Source organism: Myotis daubentonii, chromosome 12, assembly GCF_963259705.1.
Source record: "Myotis daubentonii chromosome 12, mMyoDau2.1, whole genome shotgun sequence".
In the NCBI taxonomy this organism is placed as follows: Eukaryota; Metazoa; Chordata; class Mammalia; order Chiroptera; family Vespertilionidae; genus Myotis; species Myotis daubentonii.
Window position 1 is genome coordinate 78,416,987 of NC_081851.1, and position 23,231 is coordinate 78,440,217.

At 49.0% G+C, this 23,231-nt stretch overlaps 1 protein-coding gene across 2 annotated transcripts; it reads right to left on the bottom strand.

The window, feature by feature from the left end:
- Positions 1 to 1,506: 1,506 nt before the first annotated feature.
- Positions 1,507 to 23,222, bottom strand: CPSF3 (cleavage and polyadenylation specific factor 3). 2 transcript variants are annotated; one of them, XM_059660581.1, is made up of 17 exons: positions 23,041 to 23,221; positions 20,798 to 20,861; positions 19,234 to 19,331; positions 18,528 to 18,656; positions 17,156 to 17,333; positions 15,654 to 15,743; positions 14,960 to 15,110; positions 13,689 to 13,864; positions 12,576 to 12,734; positions 11,289 to 11,435; positions 10,408 to 10,669; positions 9,221 to 9,319; positions 8,186 to 8,280; positions 7,187 to 7,274; positions 4,511 to 4,580; positions 3,236 to 3,332; positions 1,507 to 1,811 (listed from the first exon to the last, which is right to left on the bottom strand). In XM_059660581.1, the coding sequence occupies exons 1-17, from the start codon at positions 23,088 to 23,090 to the stop codon at positions 1,710 to 1,712; spliced, it is 2,055 nt and encodes a 684-aa protein (XP_059516564.1). In that variant the 5' UTR covers positions 23,091 to 23,221; the 3' UTR covers positions 1,507 to 1,709. The 2 variants fall into 2 exon arrangements, with proteins under 2 accessions (XP_059516564.1, XP_059516565.1); XM_059660582.1 differs by lacking the exons at positions 3,236 to 3,332; positions 4,511 to 4,580 and having other exon boundaries at positions 23,041 to 23,222.
- Between the last annotated feature and the right edge of the window lie 9 nt (positions 23,223 to 23,231).

The following is a 23,231-nucleotide window of genomic DNA, read 5'->3' on the forward strand; positions in this document are numbered from 1 at the left end:
TGGGTTTGATCCCCAGTCAGGGTGCATACAGGAGGCAACTGATCGATATTTTTCTCTCCCTTTAAAATCAATAGAACATAATTTTTTTAAATTACAATTTTAAAAAACAGATTTTTATTAATTTGAGAGGAAGAGGTAGAGAGAGAAACATCAATGAGCCCTAACTGGTTTGGCTCAGTGGATGGAGCATCGGCCTGCGGACTGAAGGGTCCCAGGTTCGATTCCGGTCAAGGGCATGTACCTTGGTTGCGGGCACATTCCCAGCAGGAGGCAGCTGAAAATTTCTCTCTCATCAATGTTTCTAACTCTCTATCCCTCTCCCTTCCTCTCTGTAAAAAATCAGTAAAATATATTTAAAAAACCATCAATGATGAGACCCATAGATCCGCTGGCTCCTGCACATACTACTGGAGACTCAGCCCGCAACCTAGGCACACGCCCCTGACTGGAATTGAACCCAGAACGCTTCAGTCCTCAGGCTGACGCTCTATCCACTGAGCAAAACCAGCTGGGGCTAACTATAATTTCAAAAAATCTCATATGACCCTTAGACCTATGGTTTGGGCCAAAGACAAAGTTGGCTACATTACAGAAATAAATGTATTTCACATAAAAAGATTTACACAGTGAAGCGTGTCACCCAAGTGCAGGAAATGCATCGTCAATGGTTACAGGTCTGTAAGTCACCAAGAGGTGAGGCCTAAACAGTGCTGATGGGCTGCAGTGGCTGGATGGCTGGTGTCTGTAGCTGGACTGAGTGCGAGCACCTCGGGTTAGGCTGTGAGAGGAGCGACGCACGCACAGCCTGTCCCCCTGCAGAGGGAACAACCCTTAGCATCGACGGGTGCCGAGTTAGCCCCGGCCGGGCCGCCCTCTCCCTCAGCAGCAGCACCAGATGCGCCTGTGCCTTTGCAAGTCTGAACTCCGCTACCTCAGGGAACTGCACAATCAATTTACATAGGAAACACTTCACCTGTCACCCGAGTACCCTGAAACTAGAGACATAAAGAGCGTAATCTTCCCATCTCTGAAACGGACTATGTGGCTATTAAACAAAGGAAATATCACTGAACCCCAAAGGCTGTCATGTGGACACTAAGGAACCTGGCAAGAGGGTCAGGAGGGAAGAGTAGAAAAGGGCTCAAAACTTTTAAGTGATAATCTCGAGAAATGAACTCCAATTCACAAAATAAATACGAAAATAAAAGTTATTGTGTATTTTCTTAAAATGTGACACATTCTGATTCAGTTGCTATGAAGATTTAATGAACAATCCTCACCTGAGGATGTGTTTATTGATTTTAGAGAGCGAGGAAGGGAAAGAATATCGGTCTTGCTGACGGGATGAACCTGCAACCTGGGGATGTGCCCTGACGGGAATGGAGCCGCAACGTTTGGGTGCACAGGACATTGCTCCAAACAGCGGGGCTCGGAGCCGCCTGGCCAGGGCGCTGTGAGCAGATTTTTAAAGTTTACTGGGAACTGCATCCGTGCCTAGACGTGGAGTCAATGAATTCTAAACGGTTTATTCAGCAGTTCCAAAGTAATGAACAGATTTGTTGGTACTTTATGGTATGCTAACCACTGGAATAAAAGCCATTTGACGTCCAAAGTAAACAGGCCGCCCCGAGAAAGGAATGTGTTTCCTTTAAGTGACAGAAGTAAACGCGCGCATCACAGGAACGTTCCAGCACATCCAGGCTGCGGGCTCAGTGCACCGGCGTGAGGGCCTCGTACAGTCTCTGTGCGGCCAGCTCCACCATTTCTCGGAGAGACTCGTCATCTTCGCTTCCTTCCTCACACTCGACAGTCTGCAGGCGAAGCACAGACATTATGACATAGAAGATGAGTGAATCTCTTCTAGAACACTCATGGGGGGGGGGGATCACCTGTGGGCGGGCATGAGCCTCGTAATAATCTAGTTCCTTTCCAGCTGTGAAATACTCTATGCTGTTTACGTACTTTTTATCCTACCACAAATACTCCTCGTGTAAGAGCGGAGGAAAGAAAAGCACCCTTAATTCTGTTAACTTTGCTAGCATTTCAGTGCATAACCTTCCAGACTTTAGCTGCGCATATACATTTCTTTCCAACGAAAAGGGGACTGATTTATCATACTCGCTGTGTGTAACCTTTCCCCACTTAATGTAGGTGGGCCATTTGCCTAACCATCGGCACCAGCATCCTTTCTGGCTGCATATACAGCACTGCACGCACGAGGGTGCCCCTGCACAACTCACTCACTCGTTATTATCTCCTACCCTTGGGTACTTACGTCTCTTGAAATTGTGTTCATGTTATAATCAATGCTAAAGTAGACACCCTTGTATACATCTGTGCTCACTTGTCCAGTTATTTTCTTTGGTTAAACCCAGGAAGTGGTTTTGTGGATAACGGCATTTACGTTTTTAAGGATTCTGATGCGTATCACCAAACTGCCTTGGAGAAAGAATTTCCACGTGATTGTAACCTCCTCCTCACCCCACACAACACCTGTGAACACCTGTGTCCCTGCCTTTCCCCATCATGGCTCACAGCAATCCCTTCAATCTGTGCCATAAGCACACAGCATATTTCACTCTTCACATCTGTGTTTCTTCCAGTTACCAGGGGACCTGAACATTGGCTTCATCTGTTCCCTGGCTATTTCTACTTCTTCTCTATAGACTTCCTTGTTTATGTTCTTAGTTTATTTTTCTATTGAGGTAAAATAAATGTAGTGTTTTCTCAAAGCACCTAAATAATCAAAGAACATGCAAAAGAAATGTAAAACACAGGTTATCTGTTTAGTATAACTGTTCTAATCTCCGGAACAGCCCTGCAGGGGGCGGGGGCAGGGCCGGCTAGCGGGGACAAGGGGGAAGGGGTCATCTATAATAACTAGGACCTTCACCTGGGGATGGGTGCCAGCCGGCAACTTGGAAACACCGACAATGAGAAGTGAAAAAGCAAGAATGTACAATTTCTTATGTGGGGTGGGGCAGAAGCAGGTTTGTAGTTATGAATATGGGACATACAGACAACTGTATACCTATTTTGCCTCACCCTTGTAGATTAATGCAAACACAACTTGTACAAAATAAAAAAATAGGAAGAAACTGGAAGGAAATGCTAAAATACAAAAACAACTTATTACAGGCATGGGACCACAGGTGAATCTGTGAGGTGTGGGACCGCTGATGATTCTGCCTTCACTCTATTTCCTAAATGTCGTGAAACGCAGGCGCAGCCATACCCGGGTCTCTAAGTTCACGTTCGCCGTTTTCCCATCCACGGTGACACTGAGCACGGAGCCGTCTTTCACACTCACACAGTCTTCTCCAAATATGTCCCTTAAGGGAAAGGCACAGTGTTAGTGCAGATGCATTTATAATGTGAGCACAGGTTTATATATTTGGTAGTGTTGAAGTAGAATACTTATAGCTATAATCCTGAGATAGACTTATTAATTCGTTACCTTGTATATTTCATTAATGTAATAAAACAGGTAAAACGCACAGCTACCACTTATTAAGAATGCTCTATTCCAGCAGGCACTGTGCTAGGCACTTACATACATGATCTCGACCTGTAAGAATGCTGGTGAGAAGCCCTTTACACATGGGGTTAACAGGATGTGTTCAGGTGACTGGCCTACAGTCCCCAGTGGAGCCGGGGTCCAGACCCTGGCCTCTTGGCTCCCAGTCCACTGGCTGCTCCTTTTAGTCACCTCCGGGCGCCTCCTGAGCTGGACTCTCACACTGGCATCTCCTGGGCAGGCACTGGCAGATGCTGCCTGTGCCCTGGGAGCCAGCCAGTCACTAACTGCCGCTTTTGTCCCCGTGGGTGACACAGACGTTTGCAAACAGCAGGCCAACCAGCAGGTGGGTCAGGTGAGGAGAGTCAGTGAAGCTGCAAAACCCAGACGCCAGCCCCAGTCAGCACTGCCCACGGGCGTTCAGCTGGCAGGGCGGGGCCACCGGCTGCGTGAGCGTCCAGCGGTTAATGCTACAAAAGGTTTCATTCACCAGTTGGTGGTTTGTGTCAGAGCAGCCAGTGCACCCATCCCACAAACCCTGAGGCTGTAAGCACTGGCACGACCACTGCATGTACATGTGGCGCTTAAGCACAGGCCTTCCCTGAGTCCTGAGGCGTCTGAGCCTGGGCGTGGCTCCCGTTCCTGTTTCTGACACTCAGGTGTGTGTGGGTGTGTGTGTGGGGGGTGCTGGCAGGGCCCGGGTGGAAGGTGGGGTGGGAGGGTCAGCACCGAGACTGGGGTCTGGCTGTGAGGGAAGGGCTGCGCCACGTGTCCGTCCCCGACAGAGGGAGCTTGGCTCTCCCCCGGCCGCAGCCCAGGCTGCTCGGTTCCTGGAAGCCTCTGGGGAGAGCTGCCGAGCAGAACTGCTGGGCTCCCGTCCCCGGACAGGCGGGAGCCGACACTGAGCTCCAAAGGGCTTCTGAGCCTGGGTCCGAGCGCGGCTTCGGGGGACGGAGCCCACCCCCTCCCCGCCTGGGGCGAGAGCCCACTCACTGGAGCATGACCTCCAACCTCTTGCTGTACACGTGCATCTCCAACTTCTTAGACGCCTTCTGCACGGCACCTGGGAGAGAAGCGAGGGTTTGTGTCCGCATTCCCATGGGGACGAATTTCCCATCAACACTCAGAACCGTTTCTGAGAGGTCAGCCACTGACTGGATCCTCCACGTGACCAGCGTCCATGCGTCACCTCCCTGTGGCGGCAGCCTGGTCCTTCATCCCTGCACCTCACGTTCTGCGAAGGGGCCACAGACACAGCTCGAGGGAGGGAGATGGCAGCTCCGCTCGGCGCTCCTTGGTCTTAGCTACACCGCACGCAGTCAGCCCTCTACTCTACAGGCCGCACCCGTGACCTATAATAACAAAAGTGTGATATGCAAGTCGACCAGACGGCCGGACCACCAACCGGACAACCTTCCAGACGAAGCCGGGGCGGCGAGGGCCTACTCTTGCACGAATTTCGTGCATCGGGCCTCTCGTTGTTTAATAATGTTAATTAACCAGAGGCATAATGCACGAAATTCATGCAAGAGCAGGCCCTCCTTCCCCCGGCTGCCAGCAGCCCCCACTTCATCCGGAAGGTCATCCGGAAGGATGTCTGGCCTAATTAACATATTACTCTTTTATTATTATAGATTATACTTATCACTTGCCAGTGAGATGACTTAGGTTTCCCCAAAAACAAAGTAACCTGGCAGGCTAGGAAGGTGAGCCACCTGCCCTGGTTTCAAGGGTGCCCTGGCTCACACTAGTACCTCCCAGCCATCACCAGCAGCAAACGGTACAGAATGAAACACAGTTAGCACACGACCCAGTCACGCTAATGCTAGGCACTGACCTGAGAGCGATAAAAGCCGGTGTCTTTACACAAAACCCTGTACAAGAATGCTTACGCAGCAGCTTTCATAATCGCCAAGCGGCAGAAACCACCCAACGGCCGCTCACCGACCGAGGGCAGCCAGAGGTTTCACCCCGTAACTCACGGAAAGAGCCGATGCTAACGTGTCCACACGGACCTCTGCCAATGCCCGAGGCCAGCCCTCGAAGACACCCTACCGTTCTCAGGGGAGATGGACCACCGGGAATATCACGCCTGTGTTTATCCCACTACCCGGGTCAGAGTGAAGATGCATCTGCATTCTGGACCAGAGTCTTAAGAGCGATCAACGCCCAAGATGAAGACCACCCAACCACGGCACCGCCTGTTCTTCAGCGCAGCCACCAGGTGGCGCCCCATCAGACCAGCAGCCTCAGGGCAGCATGTCGGGCTCCTCCCCGTCAGCAGGAGGAACCCTAGGGACTCTGAGCTGAAGACTGCCAGCATCTCACTGGCAGGGAAAATGCCATCTTTGCAGGGAAATTCCATTCTTCAGAAAAGTATACAGATATCGGACAAAACATCACCATTCCATCACAAAACAGACTTCATTTACAAACGGGTTATCAACTATAAGGGACGGAAAGCAACCTTGGCGGACAGAACACAGTTCCGTTCGGGAGGCTGGATCTGACAAGAACAGATCGAAGCCACAGGAGCCGTGTTCCCAGCGGCCTGGGCGCCAGCACTGAAGGGTGTGCCGCCCAAACCCTGGGCTTAACCCGCCCTCTCCCCCCAGCCTTTGCTCCACTAGCTATTCTGCCGTTTGTAGGGTCACCCGACCTTGCCCTTCGTCCTCTGTATTTTTACCTAAGAGAAGAGAAATGTGAAGTCACAGGAGCAAGCTGGCAGCGGCCTTTCCCACTGCTCCGTCAGGGTGTGCCTGCGCCGGGCGGGCAGGGACTGGCACACGCACACGCGGGGCAGCCCAGGGCGGGGAGTTCTGTGCTGACCGCTCGGCTCCCTCACGGCACAGCACACGGGCACCGTTACCCCTAGTAACTCAACCAAACAAACGACCAAGTGGAGCCCTAATTATAATTGTTATGGCGACTATTACTCAAAGCAAATGCTTACCAGGAACTTGAACACTTTAGATTTGTTTAGGCATTTGTTTCATAATAAAGATTTGGCTAGTCCCAAGAAGATGATCATGAAGGTCAGCTAAGCTTTTTCTCCTGAAATCAGAGAACTGCGACTGCTTCATTTTAATATTGAGGAAGAGAAGTGCTCCTCAGAGGACACGGCCTGCTGCACGTGCAGGGGGCTGGCAGCCTCCCGGAGAGCCCCGGCCCCCCTTCCCCAGCGGCAGGCGGGCTGCCGGATGCCCGCTACGTCTAAGACAGCCCGACTGTAGACACAGCGCGGAGATACGCTCACTGCTGTTTCCCGGGGTGAAAACTGCTCCTGGGCCAACGACAGGAGGTTCCGTTCTATTCTACAAGTTTTTGTGAATCACGACAGAGCAGCCCGTTTTCCTGTTAGACACGCTGGCTAACGCGATATTGTGAAACTTCCGATTACAGTGTTTTTAAAGGACTGTCACTCAGAGATTTTATCTTCGAGTTAAGTGCCACCAGATTTCACAGCACAAAGACCGGGCACAGGAGCAGGAAAATATTAGTGACATGCACTGTTATGCGTGTATTTAGTGCCATCAAGGTTACAGGAATAAAAAACCAATTCAAGCACCTTAGCATTCTCCTTTCTGCTTTTCAGCTCAAAACACCATAGAAGTGGAAGGACTGACGATAAAGTGAAGTGCTAGCAGAAAGAAGATGGCGATTCTGTACCTTTCCTGATTTTCGGGTTTGACTGCACCTCGAGGACCACGGTTGTCACGGTGTCCGCGTACATGTCGTTGGCAGGGTTAGCGAGCCACTGCGGAGCGAAAGGCAGAGTCAGGAGGGCACAGCGGGCCGACCCTGTCACAGGACTGCAGTGGGACCAGCGACAGATCTTTTTTATTTGTTTAGAATGATGTGTGAAAGCGAAACAGCTGGCCTGTAGCTGGAAAGCCTGCAAACACTACCTACAGCCCCGCGGCAGGGAAACAGCCCAGGGCCGCCGAGGTCCCTCCATTCCCGGGTTCATTTGAAAAAGAACTGCTTTGGCCTTCGATGCCAACCCATCAGAATCAGCCATCAGCGTCATCTGGTGTCTGGGTTCCCGATTCCACCAGCAGGAATTTAAAATCCTACCAGTGGGAACCACATTTACCTCTAAGTTAGTGCCTTCTCGCCTTGTGGATTTGGGTCATGTTAATGTTGTGTACTTGAGTGTTCACAGTCCCACTCTCTTAAGATGTGTGCATGACAAGTTTTAATGTAACAGGACGAGACTTTTATCTTGAGAACGTTAAGACCTTCTGATATACCTGAAGACAGCTTGGATACCCTAAGGTCAGCTCCGACTTGATCATATGAGAGATCTGTCGCGGTTCATCACACACACAAACATCAAGCCTTAACTGGTGGCTAGTTTCTATGTCACACAGACCACGCCCAGCTATGTTGTATTTAAAGCTGACCTTGTTAAGAACGCTACACTCTCCAATAATCTTTTCCTGATTGGGAAGCTAATTTCTCTACAATTACATGTAAACTCTTTTCTTAAAACGGAATTTATGGGGAGGGCGGGCATTGGTTAATAAAATTAACAGGTTTCAGGTGTACAATTCAGGTGTACAATGGTCTGTGTGCTGTACTGTGTGTTCACCACCCCAAGCAAGTCTCCACATGTGAGCGCATAAAACCTCCTCCTCCGTGTTTGGGTAAACAATCTCATCTTACTTCTAACACCACCATTCCTGGTTCCTGTATTACAGTAATATTTTTGAACACTTTCAAAGCAGGTTTTTCTTGAATTTCTAATTCTTCTACATCACCTGAAAGAAAGAATTATAAGATGTCCATAATTTCCTGATAATCTATCAGAGGCATAATTATTCATTTGTTTATAGAGACAGCTGAAATAAAGCTGACACATAATGAAAAAAATTAACAGTGTATTGGTGTAGTCAGATTTGAATAGCTAAGTAAGTTCTGTATTGATTGCTCACAGTAACTGACAGGTCTCAGTATGGATTATAAAAGCCCATAGAGCTAGGATGGATTTACCCTGGACATTAATATTTCACCAGCAGCAAACGTCTGTGTTTGTGCAGAGATCGGCCACTAGCACCTTAACATCTACCACGAGGCTACTCAGCCCCGACAGCCCACAGGCAGCTCTACGGCTAAGGTGAGGCTGCTGGTTTCCTGCTGTGAGGCTCTGAGGTGGGAAGGGTTTCCACGGACCTACGGCAGCACTTTTCCACGAGGGGCGGGGAACGGGTTAATAGGCACGTTTTGCCTACGAGCGTCTCTTTCCTTTAACTCATTACTGCCCCTCGTTGCTGCTACGCAGGCCCTCGCTGACAATGGTCTAACAGGAAACAGAATAGGTTTTCCTCTTTCACTGGCCTCTGCCCACTGATCATGTGCTCTTATAAGACCTGCTGAGTACAGGGTACCAGTGGAACAAGAAACAGTATCACTGAACCAAGAAAGAAATAGATAAAATTTGGGTAAGTAAACTAAAGTAGATTTTAAACCCAAGGAGCAAAGACTACCAATATTTTTAAAATTTTAAGTGGACTGGAGATAAAAGGTATAATGGGATTTTAGAAAACTGATGAGTAATGAGTAAATTTTTAAGCTTCACCTGAATGTGGTATGACAAACTACAAATAAAACTTGTGCTAATCTGGGACAGTTACCAAAGTGAAATCATATCCGTCATTACTTCACAAAACAAAACACAAGTGACTGTCAATCAACACACACCTGTCAGTTTCTGTAGCTGGTAACAGAGCAAATTAAAGGGCCCAGTATAGGGAATGGCTTGGGTCTGCTTCACAGTGCTCATGGCCAGGTCAGTGTAATCTGAAGAGGAAATGAGAATAAGTACACTTTAGAAACAGTACTAGTCCCACAAATACAATTTGCAAACATCCTAGGAGTAAAGACGAGAGAAGTAAAAGCAACTGAGAGCACGTTCTTCAAGCCACAAGGTGCTCCTTAGTGTGTCCCCTCCTCACTTCCCTGACCCACTGCTAAGCCCCCGGAAGTTCAGGCTCCAGCCCTAAGAAGGCACCCCACTGTCCTGAGCACATCAGGTCCCTACACCTCTCCAAGCCAGCAGACCAGCTGCCCGCCACTGCTCGGGCTGGACACCTCCTGGCACACAGGCGCCTGACTGGCACAGCCTTTCCCCTGGCACACCAAGGCCCACTGTCTCCCAGATGCTGGCTGGGCACCTCAGCGTCACTGCCCAACACTAGGACTCGCTCTGGAAAGCGCTTCTCTCCTTGGGCAGCGCTTCCGGGGCGGGGGAGGGGGGGGCAGTGCTTCTGCATGAACCTGGGCCCTCCAGCCCCAGCACCGGGCCAGACGCGGGTAAGTGCTCCCCGACGGCTGAAGGAAGGACGGCCGGACGGCCTGCAAGCTGACCCGGTCCCACCTGCGCACAGATTCCTCATCCCTTCATTAAGCGCTTAGAGTTTACACAAGTTTATGAGCAGCTATTCACTTGGACATACCACAGTGACTGCAAAAGCCACGCTGGCTTAGCATCTGCACAGGCGCAGGCCACGAAGGCCCAGAAGCCACATAAAACTACAGGCCAGAAAAATCACCGTGCCTGGGTGGGGCCAACATTCCTTCAGGAGAGAAAACGACTGGCTCCGCGGTGGGAGGGAGGGGAGAGCCCTGCCCCGTCAGCAGCAGTCGCCGCGTCTTAGAGGCAAACCTACGTCTCCATTCAGGCAAGAGCTGCTTCACTAAGAATTTAAATGTCCACAGTTCAGGGAAGGTTTATTTCCCCCATAAAATGAACTGGGTTAACTTCCACCTATTTCCGTTTCATTATTTGGCTGTTATTTGAAAGGTGGCCACCAGGGAAGAGAAGTTTTCATAGACTTTTCCCTCAGTGCTAAAATCGAACTGTATCTGACACTGAACAGTGCACTTACTGGACAGGTCGCAAGGAGAAAGAATGTGATAATTAAAGTTTCTCTTGACAAGGATCCCCGAGACCCGCTGGCCTTGCTCTGGCTTTTTGTCTGCTAAAAAGCCCATGACCTTGGCTAGCTTTTCCCCTCTGAAGTTCAAGGTCACAGCTTCTGTGTTCCGAGGATTATGAACCTCTATGTGAACTTCGTCATTATCTTCATATTCTCGAATCAGGGCTGCTTTCAATCGGGCCATTTCGTTCTGTTCTCCATGGACTAAAATCTATAGGAAATGCATGTGAAAGAGCAGAGGGAGAATCCTTAGTCAGATCCTACGGCCTTTCTGTGAACAGGAGTCAGTTAAACACACCAAACGGAGAGAGTTTACTGCGCACAAACTGGCGCGCTGATGCCACTGGGGAGGCAGCAGAAAGTAAGAGAAGGAACAGCGGATCTGGGGTTGGTAGGTCTGAGCAGGTGCCCGTGTCGTGGGAAATTAAAGTGCACAGCTTGCTCTAGCCGGTGTGGCTCAGTGGATAGTGTCAGCCTATGAACTGAAGGGTCCCCAGGTTCAATTCTGGTCAAGGGCACATGCCTAAGTGGTGGGCTCCATCCCCCGTGGGGGGCGTGCAGGAGGCAGCTAATTGGTGATTCTCTCTCATCATTGATATTTCTATCTCTCCCTCTCCCTTCCTCTCTGAAATCAATAAAAACATATTAAAAATAAAATAAAGTGCACAGCTTGTCTACCTCAAAGGGGAGCTGGGAGGATGGGTGCGAGGTGAGTGCAAGCTCCGTTTACAGTGCTGCACGAACAGAAGGCGGCTCTAATTTGAGAACCAGCTGCGGCAAAGTGGGTACGCTTTCCCCTGTAATGCGCTAAATGAAACCCACAGACTAACCACGTGAGGCGGTTTCAAAGCGCGGATGAATTCGCTGGTTTGCTGGTAATCTGTGTGAGCGGAGAAAGAAATGTAATCAACAGACATTTTCAATGGAAGCTTCTGTCCAGACATGGTCGTGATCTCTTCAGGTTCAGACATGATGTGCTGTTAAAAACAAAGAAAAAGAAACAAAACAAAATAAACAATCCAATTAGAAAAGGTACATTTTCTACTTTTCATGCAGCCATAAACTCATGCTGAATTTAGGACCTTCAGCACAAAAACTGTTGTAATACTACCAACTTAGTAAATTTCAAATACTTATTTTCTTCATCAAGCAAACATTTAACAGAAAGTTAAGCAGATTAAGTAAAATTCAATGTAGCTGGAGTGCTAGACGTGGAAACGACAGCTCTCAGGATTAGAAAGGAAACCTGCCTTCTCAACTCTTCTCTTGCACTAGAAACTTTCCAGTGAAGAGGGTTTACATAAAGGATGGATGTATTACTATTCTGAAAATCTAGTTTTTAAAATATATTTTTATTGATTTCAGAGAGGAAGGCAGAGGGAGAAAGAAATAGAAACACCAATGATGAGGGAATCATCAATCAGCTGCCTCCTGCATGCCCCCCACTGGGAATCGAGCCCGCAAGCTGGGGATGTGCCCTTGACCGGAATCAAACCTGAGACCCTTCAGTTCTCAGGCTGACACTCTATCCCCTGAGCCAAACTGGCTAGGCCTAAAAATCTATTTTAAATGCACAGCTTTCATTGTCTGAATGATTCACAGAATAAGACAAAGTAATAAAAATGAGCAAAACGGAATCCATGTACTTAGGAAATAAAACAGGAGTGAACAGTAAGAGGAGGTGAGAGAACAAGACGCTTGGATGCGCAGAAATTGCCCCTGAAGCCTGCACACCCGTCTGATCCCTGAGAGCTCACATCCGTCATGTTACAGCAGCAGGAAGCGGGCCATCAGCCCGAACGCATGCACAGCCTGTGAGCGGACACCTGTGAGTGAACCGCGTCTCCCTCAGCTACGGATCCATGTCTGTCCCAAACGGGTTCCTTCCCACTGTTTTACTGCACCAGATGGTGCTCCTGGAGCTTGAATGTGCCTCCAGCCGCCTGGGGAGCAGGTCAGGCCACTCAGCGCCTGCATTAATTCTCAACCTCACAAACAGCTCCAGCTGACTAGTTCCATCTCATTTAAAAGCATTAAAACCCACACTGAAGAACCGCCTCAGTGGGAAGCCCTGGGCGGGCACTGGCCCCTCTGCAGTGTGCTCAGCGGTGACTGACCTTGGCCAGAGTGCCCTCCACACAGTAGCCGGCGATGATGACGCCGTTCCTCTTGTCCGTGCACCAGCTCTCGAAGAGCTCCCTGGACAGGCCGCTCTGCATCATGCCCGGGGAGGCCATCACCACGCTGGGCCCGATGTCGTCAAAATGGTCCATGCTCTGCGAGAGAGGGAGGGAAAGAGCATTTAAACGCCAGGCTCTGACCAAGCTTTCCTTATTTAATAAATAACAAAAAGGCAAAAAAAGGTGATCACATGAGTGAAAGGGTCTTGACAAGACTAATAAACAGTCAGTCCAATTTCTAAGTTCCTGACCGTTCGGACTAGGAATGAAAGACAACAAAGTGAGAAACAGCACTCAGTTCACATTGACCTTCAAAGCCTGTGCTGGCAGCTCAAGGGCAGTCACTTCAGCGCCTCACGGAGGCAGCCCGTGAAGGAAGTCAGCTGGGCTCCTCTTCACCAGAACAGGCTCTGAGGGCGCCCCAGACGCCAGCTCTCAGGCCTCATGGATATTTTGAGCTGGCCTAGAAAGTAACACTGTTTCTAGGGAAAACTGGGCTCTAATTACTAAAAAACTAACCTAAAATTTAATGACTTATGAACAGAGCTTATTTATAATTGGAAGGCCACTTATAATCGGAATGAAGTGGGGTGTTAGTCTATGATTAGAGCATTAGTTTGGATGAAACAATATATACACTTTAATGAAAGAAAATTAGATTTTATTGAATGCTATAGAAAAGTAAACACGAAAATGTTCACATATAAAATTTATAATGCCAATCATCAAAAAGATGATTAGGTTTGAGTACGAACAGAAAAATGTAACACATAACAACACAAGATATTTGCCTCATCAGGACTTTTTATTTCTGTGACAAAAAGGTCCGAGTTACTCAGCAACAGTAAACAGTGACACCGTATGGGGACTTGGAGCAAGTGGCAAAAAAGAATGCCAGCTGCTCCGTTCCTGATTCCACTCAGAACAGCGATGGCTGCTGGGGAAAAGGTAGGAGGTGGTGAGGCTCGGCCAGAACGAAGGCCAGGCCTCTCTGCCCCCGCTGACCTCCTGGTGCCTTAGCCACCCTGTCCGCCCTCCACCAGCTCTCACCTTAAGGTTACTAATGTGTTTGAAAACAAAGGGATTATTGATGTTGATCTGCTTGCGGATTTTGTCGTTCATGGCGTTCACGTATGTCTGGTACACGGCCATACACTTCTTGGCCAAAGATGATGCGTAGTATATTGGAATATCATGGAGTTCTGGGTGGTTCTGCCAGTACTCATCTGGAGAGATTTTATGAGACAAATATCATTTTGTTACGTGGGGTAGATAGCTCAAGTAATAAGTGATCTGTACAATTAATTTAAAAAATTCAATCAAGAAATAAATTAAAGCATATAAGCATATTTTAAAGAGGTCAAGAAGAATGAGCCTGCTCTTACTAACTGAGACGCAATGCTTTCAGCTCCTCACAGGATGCGGCAGACATCCAGGGCACTCGTCACTGATGCTGAGGAAGGCTGCGTTCCCCAAAGAATCACAGAGCATTTGGCTTTGAAGGGACCGTCAAACCCACACACACCCCACAGTGACACTCACTGTGCCTGCCTCTCCCCACAGTCACACACGCTCACAGACGTATTTAGAAAACAGAGAAAAGCAGACAACGCACTCTCCAGAGTTAACCTTTCTAGTCATTTGTGTAATTGGTATCTACTAGGGTCAGAGTACATACTGTTTTGAACCCTATTATTACTATTATTATTTTTGAAAACCATCTCTTAAAAAAATTTTTTTTGATTGATTTCAGAGAGGAAGGGAGGAGAAACAGAAACATCAGTGAGGGAATCACTGATTGGCTGCCCCCTGCACACCCCAAACTGGGGATTGAGCTTGCAACCTGGGCATGTAGTCTGACCGGGAATCGAACCGTGACCTCCTGGTTCATAGGTCGATGCTCAGCCACGGAGCCACGCTGGCCGGGCTGCACTCTATTTTTTGGTCCCCTTATGTGAATACATGTAAAGTGACTTTTTTTCTATTATGTGGTATTTATTGACATCTTCCTTTAAAAGTTCTAAAATGATTCCACCCTTACTGGCAGGTTTTCTGTGCATCTCATTTACTTCCCAGAAGTGGAACCGGTGGGCCAAAGGGCAGCACATTCTTGCCGTCTGAGGCTGACGGCAACCAGATAGGCACGCCCCTTATGCTCACAGGAGGAGGCCAGCCACTGTTCCTCTCCACTAACCCGAACCCTAACCCTGGCCCCGATCCCTACTTTAAATGCAGAAATGGAGCCCAGAAAAGAAGAATGACCTGTCCAAGGCCAGGCCCTCCAGGTTCTGAGAATCTCCCAGGGAAGACGAAAGGCGCACCTAGAATCAGGAGCAGCTCCTGAGCCCGCCCGAGAGCGAAGACAGGGATGAGGCCCCGGCCGCCTCTGTTCACAATGTCGTGGACCGTGTTGCAGAACCGCGCCTCTCGCTCCTCCCGCTTCTCGTGGATGTGGGTCCCGTACGTCGATTCCTAAGTGACACATCAGAGGGGTGAGACAAGACCGACGATCCCAAAGAACACAAAAGCTAAACATCCATGAGAGGCGAAGCAAAGGGATTCATTTCTCCATTAACATGCCACTTACTTGGACATGTATTGTTATAATACCACTGGAAAGAACAGATACGAACGTTAGAACTAAGACCTGGCTACGTAGTAAAAATTCTTTAGAAATGGAATTAGGAAATAGTCTAAAAATGCAGGGAATTCACCGAGACAGAAACGTTTAGGCGGTACCCTAGTCTCCCTGACTGCAGACTAGAGCTGATATATTTAACAGCAAGGAAGTGGAGCTGCACTACAAAGGGAAGTCAGAAAATTAAATCTTATACCAAAAAAGGGTACATTTCTATCCAACCACATATTATAAAAATTAGACTGCAGTATTTCTCCCCCACTAGAAAAAATTATCCTAACGGCTTACATCACCCTAACGGCTTACATCACCCTAACGGCTTACATCATCCTAACGGCTTACATCATCCTAACGGCAACCCCGCGCACCGTACTCACAATGATAAGGATGTCAGGCTTGATGTTTGGGATCTCAGCGGCCATTAGGTGTCTGTCCTCTTGTCTTGAGAAGTCACCTGTGTACAAAAGCTGTGAAAAGAGAAAGCCAGAAGGTTAGGGTTTTGGAAGGTTTCATTTTACTACTAAATACATTTAGCTCCTAAAATCTGAAGTGGAAATAAATAGAAGAACAGCCCACAACGGATAACACTGAGATGCCATGCTGTGTCTGACTGAGTTGGTCATAGACCATCCAGCGTTTCAATTAGTGAACCTAACTAATGGGAATGATTCCTCCCAGAATCCTCCCACAAAGAGAACCTGTATCTTAGCAAACTTGAGAAATGCTCCGAACTTCTTAGAGAAAAAGGGCAGAATGAGAAAGAAGTCCCTGAGAAATATGGGAAAACCATAAAAAATGGGAGATAAAAATAATTGGAGGGTGTGCATCAAATTTCAAATGAGAATTTAGATCTGCATTTGTGCTATTTTCTGTGCCTTTGAGCAAACAGCAAGAAAAAATGATTTAGACACATATAGGATAACTCAACGTGTAAAAACTTCAAATACTATGTGAGCAGCTGAAAATTTAGAACAATATTACTCTAGAACATCGCTTCTCAACTTTGGCTGCACATAAAGATCACCGAGAAAACTAAAAAAAAAAGGGGGGGGGGTGAGACCACACCATTTTGACTCAATGGCTATTTTTCAAAAGCTCCCTGATTCTCATGTGCAGCCAGAGTTATGAACCACTGCTAGCCCGGCCAGTGTGGCTCAATGGTGAGCATCAACCCATGAACCAGGTCACGGTTGGATTCCTAGTCAGGGCACATGCCCAGGTTGTGTGCTCAATCCTCAGTAGGGGGCGTGCCGGAGGCAGCCAATCAACGACTCTCATTGATGTTTCTATCTTTCTCTCCCTCTCCTTTTCTCTCTGAAATCAATTTAAGAAATATTTTGTTTTTTAAAGAAAGAACTGCTGCTCTCATGTCAGTCTCAACACCAACTAGCAGCCCACATTTCCACAAGCTCGATACTGCCTGAGTCCTTCCATGCAGGACGGCCGCGCAGAGCCTGTCTGAGCAGCCCTCACTCCCTAGACCCGCAGGGCACAGAGGGAAAGTGCCCGTCACGTACACAGAGCTCCTCCCGGGCAGTTTCCCAGGGACACCGAGGAGCTGGCCCCCTGGAAGTGGGAGGGAACGTCACGCTCAGCGGCTCATTTCCTCTGTCCTCCCTTTCCCCACAGAAGTACTGTCCTGGGGGTATGAACTATGACGCTTCAGCGGGAAAAGTATGGACTGAATTTTATCTCAGGTTTCAGGGCTTGGACACGGCGAGTCTTGTGGAATGTTCTCCAGCAGCACCTGGTCGCATCAGCTCTGTGCTGATTTCTCGTGGCGGGGGAAAGCGGACAGGGCCAGGGGGGGAAGCGGACAGGGCCGGGGGGAAGCGGACAGGGCCGGGGTGGGGGGGGAAGCGGACAGGGCCGGGGGTACCTTCACGCCCGCGATCTCAATCATGAACATGGCAGCGCCGAGCACGTGGCCCGCGTGGTAACACCAAAACTTGATTCCCGCGACCTCCTTGACTTCATGGAAGTTGATGGTCTCGATTTTGTCCATGCTCTCTTCCAGGTCGGTCTCGGTGTAGAGCATGTCGTCCGCTGATATGTTGCTACATTTTTATGATCCAACAACAAGAATGAAGGGCAAGATTTTAAAAAGCCTTTGGACTCAAAGAAACTATGGATGACATATCCATGAAGTTATTTCTTCAAATTATGTCGTAGGGATTATATTATCCAGAATGTCTTTGCCATCGTGTGTATATTTTTGCTCTGCAGTTATAATAAAAATGTTAGTGTGTACAACTAGGAAGCACGATTTCAAGCACAGCACAGTCAACTAAGGCCACGTCCTCTTTAGGAAAGCACTTCTCAACCTTTGCTCCATCCCACCGGGCCTGAGAAACTCACTCACACACACCGACCCAGGACGAGATCCTGACACAGTGACGTGAAAAGATTTCTCTACAAAGTTTAGCGTCCCTTTTCTTCTGAAAATTATGCCAATGAACTTTCAAAGCAGCAAGAGAGAGTAGTGGTGAAGGACAGACTCTGGAGCCAGTCTGCTGGGTCTCAGGCCCAGCTTTGCCTCTTACTGCGGCCATCGTAGGCAAACTACCGAACCTCTCTACGCCGATCACCATACATCTTTCATCTGTAGAATGGGATTCATAACAGAACCTACGCCATGAGGCTCATATGAAGGTTAAATGAGTAACCATGTGAAGAACTGAGGACTGTGCCTGCATTAAAGTGTTAACTAGTATATTTACTACTAAGGATAACTCTTCCCTTCTTTTGTATTTACATATGAAGAATAACAAATGGCACCTTCAACGCTTGGAACACACACATTAAACAGTAACCTTCTGAAGGCTAATCATCTGTGCTGTAGGGATCACAGAAACGCCACAACCTTTCTGATAAGAGAAGTTTTCCTCTTGCAACTGGAAAGACTTCCCCAAGGAAAATTTTCATTTAATGTAGTCGATTTGCTTTGATCAAATAATCTAAAATAAGATTGCAGTATATGTCTCTGTATAACATATTCGGTGTTAATTAACATTTATAGAATACTGTTGTTATACCTTATAATTCACCTAAATTACAAAGAGTTAAAAGAATGTTAGAACTATGTAAGGACTTTAAGGCCAGAAGTGCTGGGTACTCAATGGGATCTGATGGGTTGTTTCTGAATGACTAAATTAACGACATCCTGGTGAATAAAAAGTGTCTCGTTTCAAAAACCAAAATGGTCCGTATCTTGAGCCACGTGTTACAGAGAGTCTAACAGAGCCATTTACCTGACTTTGACGTAATCTGAGAGGAGCCACCTGTAGATAGCTTTTGTAGCGTGAGTCATGAATGTCCTTCCTTTGAAACTCGTCTTCTGTAGAAACCAGGGCAGAGCGCCACAGTGATCCAAATGGAAGCTGAAGAATGAAAGAGACCCTGTCACTTCTTAAAATATTACCCATCACATACACGAATGAAACTGCTGCGGACTCACAGAGAAGTTCATGTTAACAGTCACACACTGACACTTTAGGGCACCACGGGAGGGAGAAATAATGCAGCTAGTCCTGTGTCAGAAAAAGATATTAAATGTATTTTCAAACATCAAAATACTTGATCAGTGACAATGAGACGGAAGAATACACCCAGACCTCCTGCCGGCAGCCGACGTAACAAGCACCCAGGGCACAGCGCCCACTCGTCGCTGTTTGTGAATGAAGTTCAGACCGTGACCTCAGGAGGCCTGGGAGGGCTCTCCTGGCCTCCAGTTGTACCGCGATGCAAGGCGCACGCTCTCTTCCTCCCTGCTCCAGCGGGAGGACAGCCTCCCAGCAACTTCCCTAAGCTGCGGTGACAGCAGGGTGCTGTCTTACACTCAGGCGTCTGCAACATGCTTCCTGGTAGAAAAGACTCTTAAACGTCAGAATCTTAGCGTCTGGTAAAGCATGACTTTTATAGCAAATGTCTAGGAAAACAGTGTCATTAAAAACTTACTGACTAATGAGCAGGAGGTCAATCTCAGCCGGGTCAATTAAATCGATATAAGGAAGAGCGTCCATTCCTTCTAGGCCAGGGTGGATCCCACAGTCCAACTGAAAGAGACAGACAAAAAGATCATAATGTCCTCTGCATTTTATTAAAATTCATCCGCTGAATAGACAACTGATCCATCACACTCATAACCAAAATGGACTCCATATATAGCATTTGGGAAGATAATTCTTATTAAATACTAGAGGCCCGGAGCACAGATTTGTGCACCAGTGGGGTCCCTCAGCCTGGCCTGCGCCCTCTCGCAACTGCAATCTGGGAAACCGGCAGTCCGACATCCCCTGAGGGATGTGGTAGTGCACGAAGCGGCAGGCGGCTGGGGAGGGGCCCAGAGCCTGGGCCTGCAGCACCTGCCTCTGCAGCTCGGTAGCGCTGCCCCAGAGGTGGGAGAGGCGCGCGCTGCTGCAGCAGGAGCGCGGGCATCTGGCACCCGTCAGTCCTGTGTGAGCGTCTGCCCCTGGTGGTCAGTGCGCATCATAGCGACCGGTCAAACGGTCAACCAGTTGCTGAGGGTTTTATATATATACAGAAAATGGGAAATAGGCCACTACTAAAAGTTCTAACTTCCCATTAAATCTAAAATATAGCTCACATTTAGGGTCACAGGACAAAAAACACAAGACATCCTCTTCCCAACTAGTTTTTATAGTCACTCTAACAGTGAATAAACTTTTTCTCAAGAACTTTGATGTCAGAAGATGGTGGTCATTTTAAAAGTTTATAGATTTACTACCAGACCTTATTGATCTCCAGGTCAATTATTAGAAATGGGAACCTTTCCCAGTCAGTGCAATATAAGTATTTTAAGGTATTTGGGAACAACTTATTAAGAGTCGGTCATTAATGAGTTATATACTCACTTTGGGGCTGTTTCTACCAAATTCTATCAATTTCTACAAAATTAACATAATAAATGACTAAAAAGACGACTGTGTGTGAAGGGTCCCCAGTCTTTTAGGACTGGGAGAAGCAGAGAAGTGGAACTGAAGGAACATGAGCCATGGAACGGCCTTTCGAATGAGAACCACGGCGACCATCTCTTCAAACCCCACTACCTTCCAGATAAGGAGGTGGGCTTAGAGAAGCAGGCTGCCCTGCCCAAGGTGCGCGGCCTTGATGCTAATGAGGGCATAGAGGCTGCCAAACCAGGCTCTAGCGCCACAGTGCACAGGCGTGGCTGGAGCTCTGTGCGTGTCCCCGGGGTCTTCCACCCGGGGTGGGGCGGTTAGGGTGGCTAGGCCCTCGGAGAGTGGCAGAGGGACTTTGTAAGCAATAGTTCAGGAGATCTGGAGGACAATTTTATGTCGCAGAATATGTCTTCTCAGTTTACGTAATGTTTTGTCAAATTACTAACTAGTTTTTTGCATTAACATTTTATAGCACAGACTACATATACCAACTAAGAGACTTTCCTGGGAGCTAAACAGGTAACTGCTGTACTAGAAAAGCCCTAACATCCACGTTGGAAAGAGCCATGTTGTTCACCAGACCACAGAATAATAATTACCATTATTTTTCTTCCTTTGAACTCCAGAATAATACATGATCGTCCTACTTCTTGGCCAGCTCCCCTGTAAACATTCAAGAGGAGAAATAAAAACAATCAAAATCAAGCCCAACGAATTTCAACTTTTTTACAACTTACACTGTGCCCACCTGATGACATCTCACTGAGGCAGGTGAGAGTCCCACAAAGTCATAACGGTAGGCAAGGACAGCGCCGGGTGTGGGGAGAGTGGGGGGAGAGGAGCGGCCTCTGGGAGCGCAGGGACTGCGCAGCTGTTAAAATTGTGAGAAGGTGGAACAGACTCGAGAAGCCCAAAGGCTAAAGTTCACCCCTGAATGTGAGGGTTATGATGATGCACTGAGAATGCAGCTAGCAGGAACACAGATCATTTAATAATACTTTTAGAATCAGCACTTAAGTATAAACCTGTAAGCACTGCAACATTCTTTCACTGAAGATCATGATATGCATTTACCAACGAGGTTAAACTGACATAACTTCTTACACCTGTGAACCTCAGGCCCCTTCCTTTCACCTTATTTCAGTATATTTGATGCTGTTATAGAAAAAAACCCCGAAACTTACTCCAGCCCCCCCTCCCCCCCCCCCGCCCATACTTCTGGGCCGTTTTGCGGCCCTCCAACTAGGAATCTGCGTCATCCTAACACTCCTCTTAGCTCCCTTCCTTCCCCACATCTCATCGTTACACAGAACCACAGGTCCCACTTCCCCACTCTCTCAAACCTATTTCTCTCCAATGTCTGCTGCTCATCTCCTTCCAAGCTTACTGCCTACCACTTGGGTTACGTGGATTTCAACCTAGATTCCCGCCACTTACCCCATCCTGTTATGTATCTGCTACAGGGCTGCCAGCAGCAGACTTCAACCTTCCCCAAACCTCATTCCCACCGGATCCCCACCCTGCTTAAAATCCCTGTAACTGATGATAAAGGCCAAACTCCTTAGGAGGCGTACAAGACCCTTCATAAGATGGGCCCTGCTAGCCTCGTCCGTCTCATCCGCTAATCTTCCATCCGTGGCCAGGAGGAAAGTGGCCCCAAACTGCGACCACCCTCATTCCCCCCCCCCCCCCCCCCCGTGCCACTTCCTGCGGCTGGAGCACCCTGTACCAGCCTGCGATCCCTACTCCTTCTTTAAGGCTCAGCTCGCGCCTCTCCCAGGATGCTGAGAAACACCCTCTCCCCCTTCCCATGCTCCATGGCGCTCGGCTGCCATGCCTGCTGTAGTTGTAACAACAGTGACCATGCACTCAGCGACAGTTACTCCCCGAGGAAGCAACAGGGTCGGGTTTCTGGGCTGACTGCAGAGTCACCGTCTCCCGTGGTCCCAAACCAGCTCGCCGGTACTTTTCTATTTCGCGCTGCAATTCCCTCCAAAACGGTGACTTCGGGGACCTTGGCCCACTCGCTTATCTGTACCCCCAGTGACCAGTGGGGTGCCTGGCAGCTGGCACACGAGGAGCTGGCAGGTGTGCCCGAGTGGGTGAGACTTGTATTATTTTCCCACGAGGCGCTCAAAAGTCCGTGTGGATACATGTTGAGTAGATACTTTCAGCCTTTTGAAAAAATGCATGCACCCGAGTTGTGCTAATAGCTAACAGCACACACGTTTGCGGATTCAAACGGCCCCCCTGCAGCGTAAGCTCTCCGCATCCCGCCTCCCTCTCCAGGCAGCGCTCCAGGTCCGCCCGGCGCTTCTGCACTGAAGACCGGCCGCTCAGGGACACCCGGGGCGGGGTTCTGTCCCCGCACCCCGCTTCTCCTCCTCTCCGCTCTCCACCCCCCTCACCCCCGAGGGTCTGAGCTCCGCGCGGGACGCAGAACAAATCCCGAATCATCCCCCTCCCTCGCGTTTGGCAAATGTCAAGTCCTGGAGGTCCTAAGCAGACTGCGCTCCGCCTCGCACCGCCACAGCCCTACCCGGTCCCCACCTCGGCCCGCCGGCGGCGGCAGCACCAGTCCCTCAGGGACTGCCACCGCCCCCGCGTGTATGATAGCGCCCAGCGCCCCGATAGGCCACCCCCGACCCCCAGTTCCAACACTCCCCCCTAAGATGGGAGAAAAGCACGATCCCATTCCACCCAGCAGGCCCCTCCCGACCTACAGTTCCCCCAGCCCCTCCAGCAGCCGCGGCCCCGGGGCCGACCGCCGCCGCCAGCTCGAGTGGGGGGACGGAGGCGGCCAGCCATCCCGTTACCCTCCCGCCTCTCGCTGGTCCCTTACAGGGGCCGGATCAGCAGCTGGTCGCTCTCCTCCGCAGGGATCGCAGACATCGCGCCAAGTCCGACGGCGACGCTGAGCTGAGGAACAGGTCGCGGGAGCCTTTCTACATCGGAAGCGGAGCCACGGGAACCAAGGTAGGAAGAATCCCAACCACGGAGAGCACAACTTCCGGCGCCCGCGGTGCTAGGCTC

What these genes read in the sequence shown, in the direction of transcription:
- CPSF3 (XM_059660581.1), bottom strand. Translation starts at nt 23,090, where the DNA reads ATGTCTGCGATCCCTGCGGAGGAGAGCGACCAGCTGCTGATCCGGCCC. An exon ending in CTTTGAAACCGCCTCACGTG is followed by an intron (nt 10,670 to 11,288) that starts GTTAGTCTGTGG and finishes CATTTCCTATAG; the next exon opens with ATTTTAGTCCATGGAGAACA. An exon ending in CAGGAATGGTGGTGTTAGAA is followed by an intron (nt 7,275 to 8,185) that starts GTAAGATGAGAT and finishes TTCGCTCCGCAG; the next exon opens with TGGCTCGCTAACCCTGCCAA.